Here is a 22,614-nt window from a genome sequence, read left to right as displayed (position 1 = left end):
CTATTCTTAGTACGCGTAAGTCCCTGACTTTACCGTACACGTTACACACGTAAGTTCACTAGGTCCCTGACCTATTCTTAGTACGCGTAAGTCCCTGACTTTACCGTACACGTTACACACATAAGTTCCACAACGAAGCACTAGGTCCCTGACCTATTCTTAGTACGCGTAAGTCCCTGACTTTACCGTACACGTTACACACGTAAGTTCCAAACTTACTTAACTTCTTGCACACCTTATTTGATCTGAACGACAGTCTCCTCTTAAATTTCCTCTTTCAATTTGCAGAATTTCGACATATAGTAACAGGTATTCTGCTTACCTCATCAGTGATGAGCTCAGGGTTGAGGAGACGTCGTACCAGCTCAACGTTGTGCGCTTATTCCTTATTCCCAAACGGTACGCCGACCGGGAGACAGCTGTCCCAGACTAACTGTCCGATGACCTGGATACAGACCACGAGTTTGTCAATTACCCTTCTCTTGACATCACGTTCGGGGTCACCAAGAAATTGTTAGGTTACGGATTTTAGCTATTGATCTGACTCCAAATTATGATCAACACTTAACACAAGAGTTGTTACGTCCAAATCTACACACTGTCGCACCTAACAATTCTGCGAGTTCGTTCTGTCAAAGAGAAGACCAGTAGATCAATTAGGCCGAATTTACCAATTGTTTAATCCTGACAAAGCAAACTAATACAGGCCTGGGTCTCGGGTCCCTAACACAAAAACTCGTGTGCCTTCGTGACCATCAAAGACAACACATTCTTCCGGGTTGCCCAGTTTTAAAGAAACACAATATGAATATTCAAGCATGCAAAATATTGTGTGGTGATTGGTCGATGGTCGATGGTCGATGGTCGTCTCCTCCTGGTTTGGGTTTTTCCCCTGCTCAGCACAGGTGTCTGGACCACAAAGACGAGTTGTTCTTCACCGGCCTTGAGATATCCTCCCTGTCTGGTCATCCTGTTCCACAATACTTTGTAGAGAACAAATTCATTGTAGCCTGCACATTCCTTTCCACTTATTAATCACCACACGAGTACACTACTACTGATATGATTGATATGATTATAAGTCTAGCGCTGCCTTAACAAAATATGTTTGCAAACTGCCGAAAGCACATTTCCCTTTAGTAGCTTGAGCTATGCCGTTATATCGCTGTAACCCTTCTCTTGCTTCATTAGCTTTCTCTTCTCTATGACACTCTATGCACATATGTAGAAGTCGCTCTCAGTTAAGACTACAAGGTCACACATTATTACACAGGCTAGGCAGATTCGCCTCCTTGCAGGAAGGCGGCCAAGAGTAGTATAAGAGCAGGAACCATGGCGCTGGGAGTTAGACCTTCTTCCGAATCTCGCAGAAAGGGCTCCACAGCTGTGCATCGATCATTCTGGCATACATTAAATAGTTAAACTGTGAAAGCGGCCTCTTGGTAATTACTGTTAGCATAGCGAGCATTAAAGATAAAGATCTGGGAACGGACCTAACAGATGGCAAAATGTAGCTTAAGGCATGAAGCATTTCAGAAAAATGTGTCAAAAAGTAGTGATTCCTTTCTTGAGACATCGTGTGCTCGTCAGGGAAACCAATTTCCAGAAATTGTGTGAAAATCTTTGATAGCAAAAATGACAATGGGCTGTTAACAGCCGTACTGGAGGGATTGCTTTTATGGCAGATAATCGTTCCCTATGCTCATCTCGAATCAAAATGCTTCTCTTTGCGCTCATCCGTAAAGAGACGCACGCGGCTTCACACAAGCAACTCAGTCACAGGCCATTCCATTCTAACAATGGAAAATTTCTCAACCTTTTTGTCTGTTTGTGAAGCCTTTACAATGTCACAAGTTATTATTACTGACAAAATTTCACGACAGTTTTGTTCCTTTATTTCAGCTTTTTCCGATGTTATTGATCTTGTGAGAAATTTGGGGGGAAAAAATAAAGACATTGTGGAGGTAACTTTGAAGGCGTAGAAAACGAGCCGAAAATTAGAACATTCAGACTTTGTGAGCCGTGTTTATTAACTGACCAAACTACATCCCGTGCGCATGACAGAAAAAGCCGGCAACGGTAAACGTTGCACTACAGATGCCCCCCCCCCAAGAATTCACATTAAAAGAAAACCTGAGAAAAGAAAAAAATCGATGATCAACAGCGTGGGGGGCGAATCAAACGTCCAGTGCGGCTCCGTTGAACGAGAGAAGGCGGAACCGACCCCTCCGAACTCAGAAGCTAAGCTGGTTAGTACTTGGATGGGAGACCGCCTGGGAATACCAGGTGCTGTAAGCTTCTTTTTTTTTTTTTGCACTTCAATATTTAAAGCAATTTTTTCCAACACCGATCACGTATTGCATTTGGAAACTTTGCACGTTTTCAGGGGCTATTGTGTCTATAAAATGCAATACTTCGATCTCGGGCGGCTTACGGCCATACTACCCTGAGAATAACCGATCTCATCCAAACTTGGAAGCTAAGCAGTGTCGGGCCTGGTTAGTATTGGATGGGAGACCACCTGGGAATACCAAGTGCTGTAAGCTTTATTTTTTTTTTTTGCACTTCAATCTTTAAAGCAATTTTTTACAACACCGATCACGTATGGCATTCGGATCCTTTGCATATTTTCAGGGACGATTGTGTCTATAAAATGCAAAACTTTGATGCCTATGAAGGCTTGCGGCCATACTACCCTGAGAACACCCTGTTGTGTCTGACCTTTGGAGCTAAGCAGGCTTGGGCCTGGTTAGTTCTTTGATGGGAGACTGCTGGGGAATACCAGGTGCTGCTACCATTTTTTTTTTCTCTTTTTTTTTTTTTTTTTGCACCTCAATCGTTAAAGCAATTTTTTACAACACTGATCACGTATGGCATTCGGAAACTTTGCATGGGATTTCATGGACGATTATGTCTATGAAATGCAAAACCTTGACACTTATGACGGCTTACGGTTTATTACCCTGAGAGCGACTGATCTTGTCCGATCTTGGAAGCCAAGCAAGGTCGGGCCTGGTTAGTACTTGGATGGGAGACAGCCTGGGAATACCAGGTGCTGTAAGCTATTTGTTTTTTTTGCAATGTAGTTCACGTTTCTTACCGCTAGAGGGCAGACTATGTACAGTGAATAAAGAACCTGTCTCCATGCAGGGCCGGTTCTAGGAATGCACGTAAGAGGGGGCAGTCAGAAATGTGAAGGGGGCATGTTCTTTTTTTTTTTTTACACATTTTTAACACTGTTAGTGTTTTCTTCACGGCAGTTGTTAGCTGTGTGTCCAGATCGCAACCTGGAGAAGTGGATTGCACTCTGTCAGGCCTCTACACTAAGACCTGTCCAGCTTGGGTGTCCCACCTGAAGATTAAAGCTTCTTAATCATTAGTTATATCACGGGTCAGTACGACGAGTTTGGTGGAGTTTTCACTGCTTCTTCCAACTCCTACCGCGCTGACTGTAACTTGACACTCTCTGGCTGCGTCTTGCCTCATTTGCATACTCACAGTGATTGGATGTTTACGGAGGGGCGCGGAGTCCTGACAGCAGGCTGTGTGAGGACACACACTGCACCGACATGAGAGAAGAGAGGGGGCGGATTAACGTGTGTTTCTATCAGCGGATTTTTCACTTCTAAAAGTTTGATTCGAGGGGGCAGGACATCTGTTTGAGGGGGCGTTGCCCCCTCTTGCCCCTGCGTAGAGCCGGCGCTGGCTCCATACTCAAAGCAGCAGTCTTTATTTGTAAAATAACCCAACACAAGACATTGCGCTTCCATGTAGTGTTTTTTTGCTTTTCATGACATTTACTTTGATACAGCAAAATGCAGGTCGCAAGGGCAAATTCGTGCTAAAACACAAAAAGCTGTCAATAACTTTTCATGATCGCCATGTTTCCATGAAACACCAAAACACCGATCACATATGGCATTCGGAAACTTTGCAAGTTTTCAGAGACGATTGTGTCTATAAATTGCAAAAACTTTGACATCTATGATGGCTTACGCCCATAATTTCGATCTTTGTGTGTCTTGACATGTGAAGAAGTTGACAATAGAGCAGACTTTGACTTTTGATACTACCCTGAGAGCGACTGATTGTCCGATCTTGGAAGCTAAGTAGGTTCGGGCCTGGTTAGTACTTGGACCAGGTGCTGAAAGCTTTTTTTTTTTTTTTGCACTTCAATCGTTAAAGCAATCTTTTACAACACCGATCACGTATGGCATTCGGAAACTTCAGCCCTAGTTTTAACTCCGACATTAAAACTATTACTCGAGTTTGAAACCTAAATTGTGTGGCGTCGTCCATAGCAATGTAGTTCACGTTTCTTACCGCTAGAGGGCAAACTATGTACAGTGAATAAAGAGCCTGGCTCCCTGTGAACTCAAAGCAGCAGTCTTTATTTGTAAAATAACCCAACACAACACATTGCGCTTCCATGCAGTGTTTTTCCGCTTTTCATCTAATTTACTATGATACAGCAAATAGCAGGTCGCAACAGCAAATTCGTGCTAAAACACAAAAAGCTGTCAATAACTTTTCATGATCGCCGCCAAAACACCGATCACATATGGCATTCGGAAACTTTGCGGGTTTTCAGGGGTAATTGTGTCTATAAAATGCAAAACTTTGACACCAATGATGGCTTACGGCCATGAGAGCCCTGAGAGCATCTGATCTCGTCCGATCTTGGAAGCTAAGCAGGTCGGTCCTGGTTAGTACTTGAATGGGAGGCAGCCTGGGAATAGGTGTTGTGAGTTTTTTTTTTTAAACTTCAATCGTTAAAGCAATTTTTTACAACACCAATCATGTATGGCATTCGGAAACTTTGCATGAGTTTTCAGGGGCGATTGTATCTATAAAATGCAAAGCTTCCATACCTGTGACGGCTCACGGCCGTACTACCCTGAGAACGCCCGATCTCAGTACTTGGATGGGAGACCGCCTGGGAATATCAGGTGCTGTAAGCTTTTTTTTCTCAATGTACTTCACGTTTCTTACCGCTAGAGGGCAGACTATGTACAGTGAAAGTTGTACTATGTTCATTTTGTTTTCACTTGTCAATTATTTTACTGCTTCTTTTATCACAAGCTGAAACATGTCAGGTAATGCAACCTCAATATCTTGTTTTCCAAGTACTAACCAGGCCCGACCCTGCTTAGCTTCCAAGATCGGAGAATCAGTCGAGATTCAGAGGTCAGACACAACAGGGCGTTTTCAGGGTAGTATGGCCGCAAGCCTTCATAGGCATCAAAGTTTTGCATTTTATAGACACAATCGTCCCTGAAGATATGCAAAGTTTACACACGTATGGCATTCAGAAACTTTGCCGACCCTGCTTAGCTTCCAAGATCGGACAATCAGTCGAGATCGGTTATTCTCAGGGTAGTATGGCCGTAAGCCGCCCGGGATCAAAGTATTGCATTTTATAGACACAATAGCCCCTGAAAACGTACAAAGGTTCCGAATGCAATACGTGGTCGGTGTTGTAAAAAACTGCTTTGTTATTGAAGTGCAAAAAATAAATATATATATATATATATATATAGTATATATATATATATATATATATATATATAAATGTATTCCCAGGCGGTTTCCCATCCAAGTACTCACCGACCCTGCTTAGCTTCTGAGTTCGGAGGAGTTCGATTTTTTTCTTTTCTCAGGTTTTAATGGGAAATCTGGGGTGGGGGGCATCTGTAGTGCAACGTTTACCGTTGCCGGCTTTTTCTGTCATGCGCACGGGATGTAGTTTGGTCAGTTAATAAACACGGCTCACAGAGTCTGAATGTTCTAAATTTCGGCTCGTATTCTACGCCTTTAAAGCAACTTCCACAATGTCTTTATTTTTTTCCCCAAATTTCTCACAAGATCAATAACATCGGAAAAAGCTGAAATAAAGGAACAAAACTGTCGTGAAATGTTGTCAGTAATAATAACTTGTGACAATGTAAAGGCTTCAAAAACAGACAAAAAGGCTGAGAAATGTTCCATTGTTAGAATGGAATGGCGTGTGACTGAGTTGCTTGTGTGAAGCCGTGTGCGTCTCTTTACGGATGAGCACAAAGAGAAGCATTTTGATTCGAGATGAGCATAGGGAACGATTATCTGCCATAAAAGCAATCCCTCCAGTACCGCTGTTGACAGCCCATTGTCATTTTGGCTAGCAAAGATTTTCACGCAATTTCTAGAAATTGGTTTCCCTGACGAGCACAAGATGTCTCAAGAAAGGAATCACTACTTTTTGACACAATTTTCTGAAATGCTTCATGTCTTAAGCTAAATTTTGCCATCTGTTAGGTTCGTTCCCAGTTCTTTATCTTTAATGCTCGCTATGCTCACAGTAATTACCAGGAGGCCGCTTTCACAGTTTAACTATTTAATGTATGCCAGAATGATCGATGCACAGCTGTGGAGCCCTTTCTGCGAGATTCGGAAGAAGGTCTAACTCCCAGCGCCATGGTTCCTGCTCTTCTACTACTCTCGGCCGGCTTCCTGCAAGGAGGCGACTCTGCCTAGCCTGTGTGATAATGTGTGACCTTGTAGTCTTAACTGAGAGCGACTTCTACATATGTGCATAGTGTCATAGAGAAGAGAAAGCTAATGAAGCAAGAGAAGGGTTACAGCGATATAACGGCATAGCTCAAGCTACCTAGCTAATCACATGTGCCAAAGAGGCCTATTCTAACAATCCCCCTGTTTGAGTGACCTTACAGGTTCAGACTAAGACCTTCTGCACGTACAACAACGACAAACCTTGGTTTACACCGAACCTCAGGAGGCTGCGCAAAGTCAAGGAGGAGGCCTACAGGAGCGGCGACCGAGACCTGTTCAAGCAGACCAGAAACACACTGAACCGAGAGGTCAGGAAAGCCAAGAGGTGTTATGGGGAGAGCCTGGAGAGACACCTCTCCGCCAATCCTGATCCCTCAACAGTGTGGAAAGGTCTGCAGAGCATCACGGGCTTCAAGAAACGAACCCCCCGTCCTGTAGAGAGCCCAAGGCTTGCAAACCAGCTAAACAGGTTCTACTGCAGGTTTGATCGGTCCTCCCACACAACAGGACCTCCTGCAGCACAATCAACATACTCACCTCCCATCACAACCGCTCTGTCCACACCTCCATCACCGTTGTTACCTACTTTCTCTCTTGCAGAGGCCGCGCCCGCACTCCAGATCCGCGAGGAGGAAGTGCGCCAGATGTTCCGGAGACAAAAGATCAGGAAGGCACCAGACGGTGCTTGAAACCTTCCTGCTTGAAAATCTGTGCTGAACAGCTGGCGCCCACCTTTGCACGGGTTCAGCTCCAGGTGGTTTTGGCTCGTTTTGGCCAGCCGCTCCACCTCCTGTCTATACGCAGTCTCGTCACCGTCTCGGATCAGTCCGATGAGAGTGGTGTCGTCTGCATACTTCAGGAGCTTCACAGGAGAGTCACCTGAGGAGAAATCGTTGGTGTAGAGAGAGAAGAAGTGCACTGGGGGTGCAAAATAAAGCAGACTTTGACTTTGACATCAGTGAAGACTTCTCCTGGACCACCAACACTGCATCACTGGGGAAGAAAACTCAGCGCCGCCTGTATTTCCTGCGGAAACTCAGGCGAGCAAGTGCTCCACCAGCCATCATGACCACATTCTATCAAGGCACCATTGAGAGCGTCCTCTCTAGCTGCATCGCTGTGTGGGGTGGAAGCTGCACTGAATACAACAGGAAGGCTCTGCAGCGCATAGTGAACACAGCTGGAAGGATTATTGGTGCTTCACTCCCCTCCCTGAAGGACATTTACACCTCCCACCTCACCCGCAAGGCAACTACGATTGTGAGTGATGTGAGTCAACCCGCTCACACTTTGTTTGATCTACTGCCCTCTGGGAAGAGGTACAGAAGCCTGCGCTCCCGCACCACCAGACTCACCAACAGCTTCATACTCCAGGCTGTTAGGATCCTGAACTCTCTCCCCCCTCGGCTACATGACGTCCTGGCCTTTTGGGCCATGATGGCTGCCTTGCACTGCTCCACTTGCACTACTCCTCCTGTACTTTTGCGCTATTATACTGACTGTCTGCTGTATGCAGGTGAGAGGAGGACGTTGATTAAGCTTAAATCCATCATGGGCAACACCTCTCAACCCCTCCATGAGATTGTGCGGTCCCTGAGCAGCTCCTTTAGCGGCAGACTTTTGCACCCTCGGTGTAGGAAGGAACGGTTCCGCAGGTCCTTCATTCCCTCTGCTGTCAGACTTTACAACATGCATGCCAGCTGATAAAATGAATGTGTTTCGTCTCTACTAGCAGCACTTGTGTTTGTCCTTGTCTGTTGTTTACCCTTTTATTTGTAATTCTGGCACTTGTTTTATTCTTGCACTCATATTATTCTTGCACTCATATGCGCTGCTGTGACAAGTGAATTTCCCCGCTGTGGGATGAATAAAGTTCAATCAATCAATCAATCAATCAATTGCACCATCCATCCATCCATTTTCTGAACTGCTTAGTCTCCACGGGGGTCGCGGGCGTGCTGGAGCCTATCCCAGCCGTCATCGGGCAGTAGGCGGGGGACACCCTGAACCGGTTGCCAGCCAATCGCAGGGCACACAGAGACAAACAACCATCTGCACTCGCACTCACACCTAGGGACAATTTGGAGTCTTCAATCGACCTACCAATCAATTGGACCATTTCCACCAATTTGCTCTTATTTATTCATTGCTCTAATTTATTCATTGTATGTGCCTTCTCATTTTTACTTTTTGTATTTCTTACTTGAATGTGTAATATGTCTTGTCACCGTGGGATAGTAGGAAACGTTATTTCGATCTCTTTGTATGTCTTGACGTGAAGAAATTGACAATAAAGTAGACTTTGACTGTGAGAAGAGCAGTGGGGAGAGGACGCACCCCTGAGGGGCGCCAGTATTGGTGGTCCGGGTGTCGGATGTGATGGTCCCCAGCCTCACACGCTGTCTCCTGTTGGTCAGGAAGCTGGTGATCCACTGACAGGTGGAGGCAGGCGCTGCGAGCTGGATGAGCTTCTGTTGGAGGATGTCAGGAGCAATGCTGTTGAAACCCGAGCTGAAGTGCACAAACAGGATCCTGGTGTACGTTCCTGGGGTGTCCAGGTGGTGCAGGATGTAGTGCAGTCCCATGTTGACCGCATCATCCACTGACCTGTTTGCCCGGTAGGCAAACTGCAGGGGGTCGAGCAGGGGGCCCGTGACGTCCTTCAGGTGGTTCAACACAAACATCTCGAAAGATTTCATGACCACAGATGTCAGGGCGACAGGTCTATAGTCATTCAAACCTGTGATGGCGTGCTTCCTGGCCACCGGTACGATGGTGGGGCTCTTGAAGCGTGAGGGCACCTCACACAGCTCCAGGGAACGGTTGAAGATCCGTGCAAAGGTGGGTGCCAGTTGCTCAGCACAGACTTTCAAGCAGGAAGGGGACACGCCGTCTGGGCCCAGTGCCTTCCTGACCTTTTGTCTCCGGAACATCTGACACACCTCCTCCTCGCGGATCTGGAGTGCGGGCGCGGCTTCTGTAAACGAGAGAGTGGATGATAACGATGATGGAGGTGTGGACAGAGCGGTGGTTGTGGGGGGAGGTGTGTATGTTGATTGTGCTGCAGGAGGTCCTGTTGTGTGGGTGGACCGTTCAAACCTGCAGTAAAACCTGTTTAGCTGGTTTGCAAGCCTTGGGTTCTCTACAGCAGTGGTCCCCAACCACCGGGCCGCGGACCGGTACCGGTCCGTGGGTCACTTTGTACCGGGCCGCCAAGCCACACAGAAAAATAAAATAAAAATTGTTTTAATCGACGATCAATTAATTCAGGTCAAGACGCTCGTCCCGATCACGTGACATGTTTCCCCAGTCGCACCCGCAAAGCTAGCAAAAATGAGTAAGTATTTATTTTGAAAAATATAAAAAAATTGGCGATTCTCTCCCAATTACATCCGTCGGTTCAGGTCAAGACGCTCGTCTGGGTCACGTGACATGTCACCTCAGTTGAGCCCGCGAAGCAAGCAAAAATGAGCAAGAAACAGAGATGTTTGGAAAGCTTCTTCGGAAAGGGAAAAAAGCCCAATGAGGAGACGGAAGAAGAAGAGGCTACGACTTCTAAGAAAAGGAAAGCTGCATTTAAAAGACTATGACGCGCCCAGCCCACTCTGCATAATATGTGGTGACAGGCTAGCTAACGAGGCAATGAAGCCCTCAAAACTGCTTCGGCACATGGAGACCAAGCATCCTGCATTAAAAGACAAACCTTAACCACTTCGGGTGTCGTTGTCTCCGATTACGCCTAGATGGGACCGGCTCGTTTCTGAGAAACAAGCTCAGTGCTCCCACTAATTCAATGTAATGGTGAGTTTTATTTTAATGTCGTTTATACTTGTTTTTATGCCAGTCGTATCATTTTATTTCATCGTATTCATTATAAATGTATTATTTATTTATATGAATGTATTATTTAGTTATATAAATCTATTATTTATTTATATAAAGGCCGGTCCGCGAAAATATTTCTGACACGTAACCGGTCCGTGGCGCAAAAAAGGTTGGGGATCACTGCTCTACAGGACGGGGGTTTCTTGAAGCCTGTGATGCTCTGCAGACCTTTCCACACTGTTGAGGGATCAGGATTGGCGGAGAGGTGTCTCTCCAGGCTCTCCCCATAACACCTCTTGGCTTTCCTGACCTCTCGGTTCAGTGTGTTCCTGGTCTGCTTGAACAGGTCCCGGTCGCCACTCCTGTAGGCATCCTCCTTGGCTTTGTGCAGCATCCTGAGGTTTGGTGTAAACCAAGGTTTGTCGTTGTTGTACGTGTAGAAGGTCTGCACACACAAATCCTCACAAAAACCGATGTATGATGTGACTGTGTCAGTGAGTTCATGCAGGTCTGAAGTTGCAGCTTCAAAAACATTTTTCTTCCTTATTATGCATTTTATGTCTGGTGCGACTTGTACTCCGGAGCGACTTATAGTCAGAAAAATACGGTATATATCAAATATATATGCGTTTTATTTATTTATTGATTTTTGGTCTTAGATCCAGACACCAATTTGTCTACACTCATCTCACTGGCCGACATCCTCAACGCGCATCGAGCAGACTGTCATCCAACTTGCAACTCATCCTTGTCACTGGTAAGTTTCATGCCAAAAACATATTTTTTTTTCTGCACAAGAAGTTGACTTAACATTTGACTCACCGTTTGTTTTTTCTCTTATGTTCAGACACCGCGATCGTCTCACTGGTCCGACCACTTCAACACTTGACGACCCAGCAACGAGCAGACTGTCATCCAACTTGTAACTTTTTCTTGTTCACTTTGTGATTGAATGTCTAGTCTGCAAAAAAATAAAGCATGATTACAAACAACACTTAAACATTCAACTCTTTATCCTTCTTACTTTTAAATAAAAAAAACGTAAACACTAAAAAAAAATGATGTTTAGATTTTTTTAATTTAATTATTTTTTGTGAAAAGACATTGGAAAAATATAGGGTAGGGCAAGGCTGGTGCTGAGGTCTCTGGAGGTAGGTGGAGCAATGAAAATAAAATCCTGTGATTGGAAAAGTGGGCACAACTATGCATATAAGGAGCTGTGTGATTGGTGGGTTGGAAGTGGGCGTGGGCAGGTCAAGCTGACAATCAGATTGGTCAACTGTGCACATTGCTGCATTCCGATTGGTTGGTAAATTGTGGGTGTGATTATGCAAATTAAGACTCCATCATGATTGGTCAGATTAAATTTTGGGCATGTCAGGGGGCGGGCAAAGTGGCGCTTTTTCAGTTTTGAGGTCAAAGTTGCCCTTCAGTCACTGCAATGGACAAGTCTTTAACTGTTCCGCTGTCTCCCACATGACTCAAAGCTACAGGAATTGTACAATTGCTGTAGTTTTGAGTCATGTGGAGACAAAGGCGAGCAGTCAAAGACTTGTGTCCATTGCAGTGACTGAAGTCCAACTCTCATCTCAAGACTTCAAGCAGCCATTGAACACTTCTCCGCTGCAGTGACCACCATGCATGAAGCAGCTGAATGCTTGATAAGTTCAGGTTTTCTGTCAAATGGTACCAAGGTGCACATGAGCACAACCAACCAGCAGTCATCTTTCATTGGGTCAAAAACGACGTCACGGGTACTGCACAACATCATGACACATTTCTGGACATGTCTGTCAATGACAATAACACAAACCAAGTTAGTCAAAAACATACATAAATTTGAATTATTTTTAAATAACTTGGCCCACATTAATGTCATTGACAAACGTGTCTGTGAGGTTCACAGTGTAGTGCAGTACACTTTGAAGTTTTGAAGTTCAGTGAGAGATGGGTCGGTGCACTCGTGGCCACCATGTGGTGCAATGTGACATCGCACATGAGCTCCTCAAGTGCACAACACTATTCACCAACAGTTGTTGTGCTAGATTTGGAACACCGTCCCTTACATGCCCCACAAGGCTGTCAGCTGCATCTTTGGGTCCCAAACCTTTGCAATCCTCTCAAGCAAGCAGAAAAAAAGCAATGACTCATCAAACAACGTCCTCAAACAACAACAGCAACATTCGACACCATCACATCGTGTACACAACAGTAGCCTTGTTATTAGGGGGGTATTTGGAGCCATAGTTTGTTCTAAAATTTCCACTGATTGCCAAAGATGTTAAGACATGTACTGGACTGAATGCATTTCTATCGCAAGAATGCCGGTCAACAATCAAAATATATCCGTGAATAATGTTTAGATAAATCTCGCCCATTCGTCCTAAGGTTGACGAGATCGCAATAATAGCACGTTTAATAATGCGTCTGACCGATGGGTGCCGCTGTGGCGTCTCAGTGTTGCCAGGGGAGACCGCATAAAAACACCTCGTGCACGTCTTCAATGGCTTCAGGAGTCCCTGCACTCAACTCTCACTACAACAGTCTGGAGGTGGACCACCGGGACCCCAAGAGTGTGCTGATGTTCTGACCTTCTACCGTGACTTTTTCCTCTTTGATTTCTGCAAAATAAGCAGTGGCGGATTTAAGAAGAAGGCAGCAGTTGGCTTCTTAAGCCGTATTCACTGACGCCGCAGTGGTGAGTCGTCTCCGTTCACGGGATACGGCTACGTAGTTGATTTGGGAGTTAGCGGCACAAAGCTAATCTGCGCATTTTAAACTGGGGGGTAAAACTAATGTGAGGTTTTATTAGCAATCAGACTGCAATAACCTCTTTCACTAACTACATTCTAGCAGTTTCTTGTGCGTAATATCGCCAAAGTGACTTTTTACGTCTTGTTAAATCACTGAGTAGTTGCACATGAAGGCTATTTAAACTAATCTCTTTGCAAAGCAGCAAGGACTAAATGCAACATTATTCTCACCTCTAGACGTGTCTGCGGGTGGTAAAACCTGAGCAAGTTACTTTAAGCACCGAAGTAGTTGTATAAAAATGTACGTTAGATGTTACGCTAACCTCGTCTCGGCCACTCATCATTTCTTAGGGTTTACAGTACCACACGTTACAGCACAGAGTGATATCCTGCAGAAGGCTACGCTAAAACAGAGCAACACGACACAAACAAATTATTTCTTTTCGGTATGGAAAATGCAAATTGCAATGCCATATTGGCACACGGTGTCCGTTTTGGGTCCCATCATTTTGGGATACCCTGATTTGGAATGATGTGTGAATGCTAACTAGAGAGCGCAAGCCACAGTCTGTGTGGATGCTTCCTCATGTTCACGAGATCTTTTCATACTTGCACACTATTTGAAGTTCATCTGCAGTTATTGTAGAACATTTTAAAGATAGTTTTTGTCATGCCTTGGTCATGTTATTGGATCATATTTGATTACCTCCAATTCTATCCTACGCATCATGTCCTGCTCAGGTACCTCGGCCTGCTGCACTATCCAGGGATTAACTAAGGCTGTGGCGACAGATGGCCCTCTTGAAGTCTCCACTGTCAGCCGCCAGTCTAGATAAATGCTTCGAGAGCTTGGAGCAGGAGTGGGGGCGGGGGGGGGACATGCCAATTGTAATTAGCTCAGGCAGGGGGGAGGGCTGCAAGCGGTATATCATACGAATGACTGGGCCTAAGCATTCAAAATGGACTGAGAGTTTGTCTAATGAGACAAAAAATAAAAATTATCTGAATAATTGTATGCCTTTATTTTTGCATGTGTTTCAGGATCTCCAAAGTCAAGAGTAAAAATGGCCCCTGATGAGAGTCTCTGCACCAGTTCTTCTTAACAACTGGGCAGAGCTGGGCCAGGACTGAGGTGGTCTGAGCTATTTGCTGGTGGAGCCGTGATGATCACGACCCACATGAACGGTTATGTGCAGGAAGGCACCGCCCAGGCCGCCAGCCACAGGGAGCGGGCAGTGGACTGCCCTGGCGACGAGAGTTGCCTCGTCAAGCCCGTGCACTGCAGTGCCCAGATGGAGAGAATCCAACACTACCAGGATGAGCTGAGGAAGAGGAGGGAAGAGGATAGCCGGGGGAAGCACGACATTGACCCCAATGCATCACTGAGGCTCAGGAAACTGGCACAGAATCCAAAAGTGGGTGTTGACAATCCTACCTTTGAGGGGAAGGAGCATACCACCAAAGATGCAATTACCGGTGAGTTGACGTGAATTTATATCTTGGGCGTCTTTGGGGGATGGTGTGGTCGCAGAGGAATGCAGACTTCAGAGAAGAATGGCAAGTTGTGACCTATTGGGAGTGATGAGAAAATAATGTCGAATAGTGACTATTGAGGAGGCAGGGTAAAGGACAGGATATATATTTAAGTTGAAAACTGGCAGGGAAGCACTGTGAGCACATCTCGGGGGCAAAAGTTCTTACAGATTCTGTATCCCAAAAAAAACCCTCTAGTTTTAATCACACTCTGTGTGCTGCATAAAAAAAGTATAATCTTTTAAAAGAGTCCAATGACATTAAAAAGCGAATAAACTCATCCATGCAATTTGTGTCAGACCTGGAGGAGCTGCTGCAAGCCATCAAGTGGGTGCAGCAATACCTAAGTGACGCTCGGAGCCACCAGGATGCGGAGCTGCTCATCCAGCTGCTTGCCAATGATGACTTTAAGTGCGCCTACAGCATCTACACCGTTGTGTCCCAAAAGATGAATCGAGTCAACCCCACCTCGCCCCTCACGGCGCAAGCGCAGGAGCTATGCCTAGAGGTATGCGACGTGCTTCGCTTGCTATGCACGAGTATACTGTCAGGTGATGTCATCTTGTCAGCACAAACACAGGCCAGTCGGTACTGAAGCAAAGCGGCGGTAATTGACTTATGTCAATTGAGCCTGTGTTTTTTCCTGTCACACACACAACCACAGACATTGTAATTCGCTTTGCTGCTATTTAGCTAAACAGGTTCTCCACTGGGATTTATCAACTACGAATGGAAGGGAAAAAAAACAATATTGCAGAATCAGCCTTTACCGTGCTGAAACCGACAGGCGTGAGCTTGGCTGTGTAAAGTTCATTTAAAGGCCACCAGAGACGACCCAACTGAGCGGATCTATTTTGCGCTCAGACATGGCAAGGCCTCATCCTCACTCAGTGAGGTAAACCCGTGTGGGAGAGCAAACGCCGGGCACGGATCCCGAAGCGTTTTAACAACGCCTAATAGCCGCTGCTATTGGATGAGCTTAACTCTTAATGGCCCGCTAAAGGGTGGGAGAAGTGTGTCACCTTGTTGGTGAGCTATATTAGTGTAACACTGCAGAGTTCTAACAGGACACCCAAAAAAAAAAGTAAATAATAATTTCCCTGCCTTTTAACCACAAGCAGTTTAATTATGGCCAATTATCACGTTTATTCCCACGGACAATTTAGTTTATTGTTTAAAGCTTGTTTAATACGCCTGCAATGTGTTTTCAGGTCAACTAATGCCATTGATGGGACAATAAATAAATAATAAATAATATTGCGTTAACACAAAACAACACAAAATTGCTTGGAATGAAAACCCTAAAAGTCGATTTGTCGCAGGAGTGTGAAATTGCATTGATTTCAAAGCGTGCTTTGCGACGTTTACATGTTTCTTTATGAAGCAAGCTAGTAGTGCGCGTGTGCATGTTTTTAGGTCCAGAAGATCCTCCAGTCCAGCCAACAGAAAGAGGGCTTGGAGCTCAGGGCTCTGCTCACCAATCCTCATCTCCAGGTCAGGTGACTCTTTCAACTCAGTCTGATTATTAGCCATTGACTAGTAACTCACAATTTTGCTCTAGGGCTCCCCCTGGTGGAGTTTAGCTACAATGATAAATGTACAGTAAAGTAACAGTGGTTAGAAGATCCTGAATGTCAATTTTGTTCAAGTCAATCCTGATGTTTTTGTTTGTGTCGTTTCAGAAAGGTCTGGCCTAATTGTAACCGTTTGTTTGGTGTGCACAGGCGCTGATGCAAGCACATGACAGCTTAGCTGTGCAGGAAATGGCAGAGGACAACGTGATCCAGTATTTAGGCAAAACTGTTAAAATGGTGCGGCTGCATAAGACTCGTGACACTCCGCTGGTGAGACGCCCTCCACATTCTTGAATCTTTAACAAAACAACATCTTAGGCCAAACCTCCATGATTTTTCCAAACTGCGTTGGTCTGCCTCCAGGGCGCGACCGTGCGTAATGACATGGACAGCGTGATGGTGAGCCGGGTAGTGAAAGGCGGGACTGCGGAGCACAGCGGCCTGCTCAATGAGGGGGATGAGATCCTGGAGATCAACGGCATTTCCCTTCGTGGGAAGCACGTCAATGAAGTTCACGACTTACTGGTGAGAACCAGGCTTAGAATGCTTTTGCCATTTTCACCTTTGATTTGGCTTTGGGGATTCTGTGTGATTTTAGAGCAGTTTTTTATTTATTTATTTATTTTTAATAAATAATGAATCATTGCCCTAAGCTTGAGCATCAAAGAGAATGATGACTTATGGACATTCATCTTATTTTGTCCACCAGCAACAAATGCACGGCACTTTGACATTCCTTCTCATCCCGAGCTCTCAGATCAAATCTGCCCCACACAGACAGACTGTGGTAAGTCTCAAAGGTGGACCTGAGTGCCCTGTTTGCATGCACACAAGCAGTAAACCCCCCGTGTCCCGCAGATGCACGTACGAGCTGACTTTGACTACGACCCCTCAGATGACCCTTTTGTGCCATGTCGGGAGCTGGGCCTTTCTTTCCAGAAAGGGGACATTCTTCACGTCATCAGCCAGGATGACCCCAACTGGTGGCAGGCCTACAGGGACGGAGATGAAGAAAATCAGTTACTGGCTGGACTCATTCCAGGTTGGGAGCAGACCAAAGCCAATCAGACATATAGATTATTTGTTTACTCTGGTGTCTTTCGTAATGCAAAAACATGACTTGACAAAGAGCGAATCATCTTCATGTTTACATTGTGAGTTGTGGTAAACGCTCAAAATAATATTATACTTAGCATGTTGCCGCTGTTGGGCGGAAATTCCAGATGTTAAAGTATAGTCAATTTACAAGTTAGATGGCATTCAAAAAAAATGGCAAGCTGCTAACCTGGCTCAACAGGAGGAAAGCCCTGCCCGTCTGGCAAGTCTGGCAGATTAAATCAAACACTTGAGAATTATTTGAGATTACTCTTTGACCCAAGCTTGCGCCTGCTACCAAAAAGAGGTTAAGCAGTGGAAATGGAAAGTGGGCCAACTCGCTGGACTGAAAGAAAAACACGGAAAATAAATATTAAATCAGTCCTGTCATTGTGTTTGACAGGGAAATGCTTCCAGCAACAGAGAGAGACCTTGAAGAGAACAACACCAGACAGGAGTCGAGAGCAGCAAGGTAAGATAATTGTGTTGCTTTGCATTGCGAAGGTCGCACATGGGCAAGGCGGCATTTTGCAACCACAAGTATCCTTGTCTTCTTTTTCAGGGAAGCGTTGGTATGTGAAGAAAAACAAGCAGCAGAAAAAGAAAAGCACATCTCTGTGCAAAAACGCTGGTAAAAAAAAGAAAATAACTCGCTTACCTTTACTCTGTGCTCTCACTTTGGTCAGTGTGCAAACACAAACTCCACTAGCTATAGCGGACATGACCTGGCCTCTGCTTGGCTCAGATTAGTCTTCTCCTCCTAGACGGGATCAGAGGAAGCACCAACAGGTGCCCAGCAGGGGGCTAAATCACTCAGAGGGACCCTGTGATGTCATGCTGCTGCTCACTCAGCCACACAAACAAAAACACAAGTGACTCGCTAGCTACCAAGCACATCTTTGGCCAAAACCTGCGCAGAAAAAGCAATACTGGGCCTCATTCAAATCTATAAATTCTTCAACTGTCGTTATATTCCGAATAACCTTGTTAACCTCTCTTCTCAGAAAGCGAAGACGTCCTGACCTATGAGGAGATGTCTCTCTATCACCAGCCCGCCAACCGCAAACGCCCCATAGCTCTGATCGCTCCTACGAACAGCGGCCATGACGAGCTGCGCCGCAGGCTACTCGTTGTTGAGCCGAACAAGTTTGCCGTCGCCGTCCCGCGTAAGTTGCCCAAATTTTCTTATTATTTTTGTAACAGGTTGTGATATCATTGCAAATTTTTTACTCACGCAGACACGACCAGAAGTGCAAGGATCCACGAGCGGAACGGGCGCGAGTACCACTTTGTGAATCGACAAAGCTTCGAGGACGACTTGTCAGCGGGGAAGTTCATCGAGTCCGGGGAGTATGGGAAGAACCTGTACGGAACCAGCACGGACTCTGTGCGACACGTGGTCAACTCTGGGCGCATCTGCTTGCTCTGCCTGCACACCAGGGTAGTTCATCTCGCAAACACTAAACTTAAAAATTACTCTTCCATCATGCTGCATATATTATTTTTTACTAAAAATGCCTCTAAATGATTATTAAACCAAATGGTTTTGTTTAATACTTTCTTACTCCTTTTCTGCAGTCGTTGAAGGTCCTGAGGTCCTCCAACCTCAAACCGTTTGTCATCTTCATTGCACCTCCTTCTCAAGAACGACTGCGCACCCTGCTGGCTACTGAGGGAAAAACACCCAAGGTACTTAATCATCTTGGTTACCTTTGTCATCGTGTTAAATGTAAAGAAAACTCACCAAGTCCAAATTGGTGTCCCGCACAGCCAGAAGATCTTATGGAGGTCATCGAGAAGGCTCGCGAGATGGAGCAGGACTTCGGCCACGTTTTTGACGCCACCATTGTGAACGCAGAGCCAAACGAGGCTTTCTTTGAACTGCGCAGGCTCATCGAGAAGCTGGACACCGAACCGCAGTGGGTGCCCACCTCTTGGCTCTGCTGAGCTCCCCATGGACGTTCTTGAAGGCACCATTTGAAAGACAGATGCTACACTGTTCATTTGCACATTTCCTCAAAGACGGACTCAGGTTTTTCTTACAATTCGTCATGTCTGTGTGTCTCCTTTGTGCTCCCCGTTTTTGCTTTAGCCATTTATGAAAGATATATCTTAATATTTATAATTGTAAATATAGATTTTCTAGGGCTAATGTAAACATTTTACTCCTAAATTGGAAAATCAAAATGATATAATGGTACATTGCTTTAAGTGGCTGCAGTTCCATTTGTTAATAGATTTAGTTTTTTTTCCTCTTCTACCACAATCAGTATTTTTTTTGTTTTATCTTGTGTTCTATTGAAAGCCCCGCAAAAGAAATCTATTGTCATTAAACGGCATATCATACTGCAAAAGCTTCTTGCCTCAACACGAACGTGCCTGTTCTTCATACCTGACCAAAATGTGTTGAATGCAACATTGTGGTACAAAATGGCCGTCAGGATCCATTTGATTTGACTTTGGTGAGGCCCCAACACAACAAGATACTCGGTACACCTTTTATTTGATGACATGTTGAAATGTGTGTTATAGCAAGAGTCTCAATAGTTTTTTTTTTTAAACAAGGTAATGGCACTCACACACTGTTAACTAGCACAACCCTTTTAAAATTTACAGCATGCGAACTGAGAAGACAATCAAAATCTACTTTTAAATGTCATCGTTTTTTACGTACATGTTTTCTATTTGTACTTATTTCAACTTCTTTGCAGTTCTATACAGTATGACACAACAGGACACACTACACACAAAATGTCTTCATGAGACTTGGACATCGCCCCGATAGGCAGGGAATAAATACATTTAAAGGTTGCCTTGGCAACAGGGTGTTTACTCAAAAAGCAGGTCTTCATCCGTCTCCTCTGTCAGCATGTTGGCGGGCTCGGCAATGGGACCTAACTTGGCCACCCGGGCGGCTATCTCCTTCTCCGTCCTCTCTCTCAGCTGCTTCTTCTTCTCCTGGATCTTCTTCAGCCTGAGAGGGCGAAAAAAAGAGACGCGTCAGAGACACTGAAAAATAACCGAATGAGAGACTTATGAGGCCACCGACCTATAGAACTCCTCTCGTTCCCGCTCATCCAGCTCGGTAATGATGTATGTCAAGGTGCGGTCGATCCGAGGGATGATCACTGAAAGAGACCTCAATTAGTCTTGAAAATATCAATTTGGGATCAAATGTTAAAATCGTTCAAGCTTACCATGCTCAATTGCATTCACGCGGCGGTTGGTGATCTTTATGGCTTCGTCCAGAGTGACAAAAGATGTCTGGTTAAAAAAAAAAAAAAAAATAAGGATTTGGTGTGTTTGGTTGTATATCTCTCTGTGGCCTGGCACCATTCCTGGTCCAGATGAGAGAAAAAAGGCACAGTGTATGAAACAGCGCCCCCTACCTGTAGGGAGGCCAACTCTACGAGCAGCTCCACAGCCCTGGCATAGTTCCTCTTCAACCTGGAGAGCTGCTCTCCTCCTCTGGCTAGACCAGTCAGCTCATAGCCTGACCATCACAAACAAAGATGTCAATCGATCTACTTGAAGAAGAAAAAACGTTATACATGTTTATATCAAATATTGTTTCACTTACTATCACCGCCTTCTTGGTAATGCTCAAAAACTGGAAGAGTAACGCCTGCCACATTGTCTTTTTTGGCACGCACCTTCACCTGAGCTTTGTTGACATTCTGAATGACTGTAGTGCTGTGGACACAAAGACACATATTAGTTGGACACTCATTCAGTCATTTTCAACACCACTCTTACCTAAAATCACCAGCTGCAAATTTGGCTTCAGCCAAAGAGAAGGCCGCTTCTCTCATCACCTCCCCCATCTTGGTCTTTGTCTGAAATGAGATATCACAGCGTAAAAATCGTTAACTAATACACTCGAAAACAACATTTTACATTCCTTCTTAGGTCGTAATTCTAAAATAAAACACACACTGACTTCGATAATCTTGCGAAGAATTTGACGGAATCGCATGGAGAGAGCGTCAGACTTTTTCTTGAGCAGATTGCGGCCTGTCTGCGCTCCTTTCATACGGGCCTTCATGATGGTCTGAGCCCTGCCAACCAAAACACACAACAGGCATAATGATACTAGAGCAGGCAACAACAACAACAACAAAGAAAAATGTGCAATTCTAAAGACAAAACAAATCCTTATAGAAACTGTTATAAAAGTGTACTCTGATAAAATTTGTATTCAGAATTAACCAACCACATTCAAACTCATATCAGATGGGAGTCTGTGTAACACTGCCAGTGTTTGCCTCCCATTAACCCAGTGGTTCTTAACCTGGGTTCGATCGAACCCTAGGGGTTCGGTGAATTGGTCTCAGGGGTTCGATAGAGCCTCTACTGAGGAGGTCCGAACAAACCTGATTTATCGTGTAAATTCTGATTTGCCAGTATGTAATTTGTTGTGAGTTCATGCAGTGTTGGTTTTGTTCTTTGAACAAGGTGATGTTTATGCACGGCCCATTTTGAGCACCAGTAAAAAACATCTATGAATCTATGAATTTAAAAAAATATATATTTTCACTAACGAGGGGTTTGGTGAATGTGCATATGAAACTGGTGGGGTTTGGTACCTCCAACAAGGTTAAGAACCACTGCATTAACCAAATAGAAGTACATCTACATATTTGATTCATGATGTCCTATTGTAGTTTCTAGCTGTACTCTTTTTGATGAAAACACGTCGATGGTTATTAGAGTTTGTCATAATTATTGAATACCAAATAGCATAATGTTTATAAGACATTGATGGGGGGGGGGGGGGGGGAATCTATTCATGGCCCAAGAAAATGATAGTGAAATAGTAACAGTTCCGACTTGGGTCACATTAATAGAAAACGTCACATGACAAGGACTCTTCCGCTTTTAAATTCGAACGCAGAAATTAAGCAAAATTGCACCACGTTAGATTCCAGCCAAAACGTTCACGCAAAGGGTAAACCCACACAAAAATGAATGGCCAAAAATAAAATTGATGTTATTTATGCTAAATGGTGTTAGCTAGCGTAGCTATAAAACACGCTTACATTCTGGATGGGAACACGTCGATCCTGTCTTTTCCAGACATCTTGCCCGTTTCCTGATGATTATTTGGATCACGAAGGCGTAATTTTCCAATTTATTTGCGTTCCGGAAACAAATAAAATACTCTTCGAGCGGGATTTCAAGCACAGGTTAAGATGATGTCAGTCTCCCCGGCCGTAGATCAGCTGACCTCTGGTCACGTGACTATAGATGAGACCCTGTGCGTATGCGGAGATGAAAAGAAAAAC

The 22,614-nt window shown here is 44.8% G+C and overlaps 2 protein-coding genes and 1 pseudogene across 2 annotated transcripts; 2 read left to right on the top strand and 1 right to left on the bottom strand.

Annotated features, from left to right (window-relative positions):
* The first annotated feature begins 2,428 nt into the window (after window positions 1-2,428).
* On the top strand, window positions 2,429-2,546 carry LOC119118479 (annotated as a pseudogene).
* Window positions 2,547-12,841: 10,295 nt separating this feature from the next.
* Window positions 12,842-19,990, top strand: mpp5b (membrane protein, palmitoylated 5b (MAGUK p55 subfamily member 5)). Its single transcript, XM_037244585.1, has 14 exons — window positions 12,842-13,072; window positions 14,169-14,603; window positions 14,960-15,168; window positions 16,077-16,154; window positions 16,385-16,504; window positions 16,598-16,759; window positions 16,944-17,021; window positions 17,093-17,276; window positions 17,733-17,801; window positions 17,892-17,960; window positions 18,334-18,495; window positions 18,568-18,770; window positions 18,908-19,018; window positions 19,100-19,990. Exons 2-14 carry the CDS (start codon window positions 14,291-14,293, stop codon window positions 19,274-19,276), a joined length of 1,935 nt encoding a protein of 644 aa, XP_037100480.1. The 5' UTR covers window positions 12,842-13,072; window positions 14,169-14,290; the 3' UTR covers window positions 19,277-19,990.
* Window positions 19,877-22,575, bottom strand: atp6v1d (ATPase H+ transporting V1 subunit D). Its single transcript, XM_037244590.1, has 8 exons — window positions 22,369-22,575; window positions 21,270-21,387; window positions 21,086-21,165; window positions 20,910-21,022; window positions 20,719-20,822; window positions 20,527-20,593; window positions 20,379-20,457; window positions 19,877-20,303 (listed from the first exon to the last, which is right to left on the bottom strand). Exons 1-8 carry the CDS (start codon window positions 22,407-22,409, stop codon window positions 20,159-20,161), a joined length of 747 nt encoding a protein of 248 aa, XP_037100485.1. The 5' UTR covers window positions 22,410-22,575; the 3' UTR covers window positions 19,877-20,158.
* Between the last annotated feature and the right edge of the window lie 39 nt (window positions 22,576-22,614).

This window comes from Syngnathus acus, chromosome 24, assembly GCF_901709675.1.
Source record: "Syngnathus acus chromosome 24, fSynAcu1.2, whole genome shotgun sequence".
NCBI lineage: Eukaryota > Metazoa > Chordata > Actinopteri > Syngnathiformes > Syngnathidae > Syngnathus > Syngnathus acus.
Note: the sequence above shows the minus strand (reverse complement) of the source record. Positions and strands in the feature narration are given on the sequence as shown.

Coding starts and splice junctions, on each gene's coding strand:
- atp6v1d (XM_037244590.1), bottom strand. CDS start 22,409: ATGTCTGGAAAAGACAGGATCGACGTGTTCCCATCCAGAAT. Junction 21,388..22,368: donor GACGTGTTCCCATCCAGAAT/GTAAGCGTGTTT, acceptor TTTGGTTGGCAG/GGCTCAGACCATCATGAAGG. Junction 20,458..20,526: donor CGTGAATGCAATTGAGCATG/GTAAGCTTGAAC, acceptor GGTCTCTTTCAG/TGATCATCCCTCGGATCGAC.
- mpp5b (XM_037244585.1), top strand. CDS start 14,291: ATGATCACGACCCACATGAACGGTTATGTGCAGGAAGGCACCGCCCAG. Junction 17,277..17,732: donor ACTGGCTGGACTCATTCCAG/GTTGGGAGCAGA, acceptor TGTGTTTGACAG/GGAAATGCTTCCAGCAACAG. Junction 17,961..18,333: donor ATCTCTGTGCAAAAACGCTG/GTAAAAAAAAGA, acceptor CTCTCTTCTCAG/AAAGCGAAGACGTCCTGACC.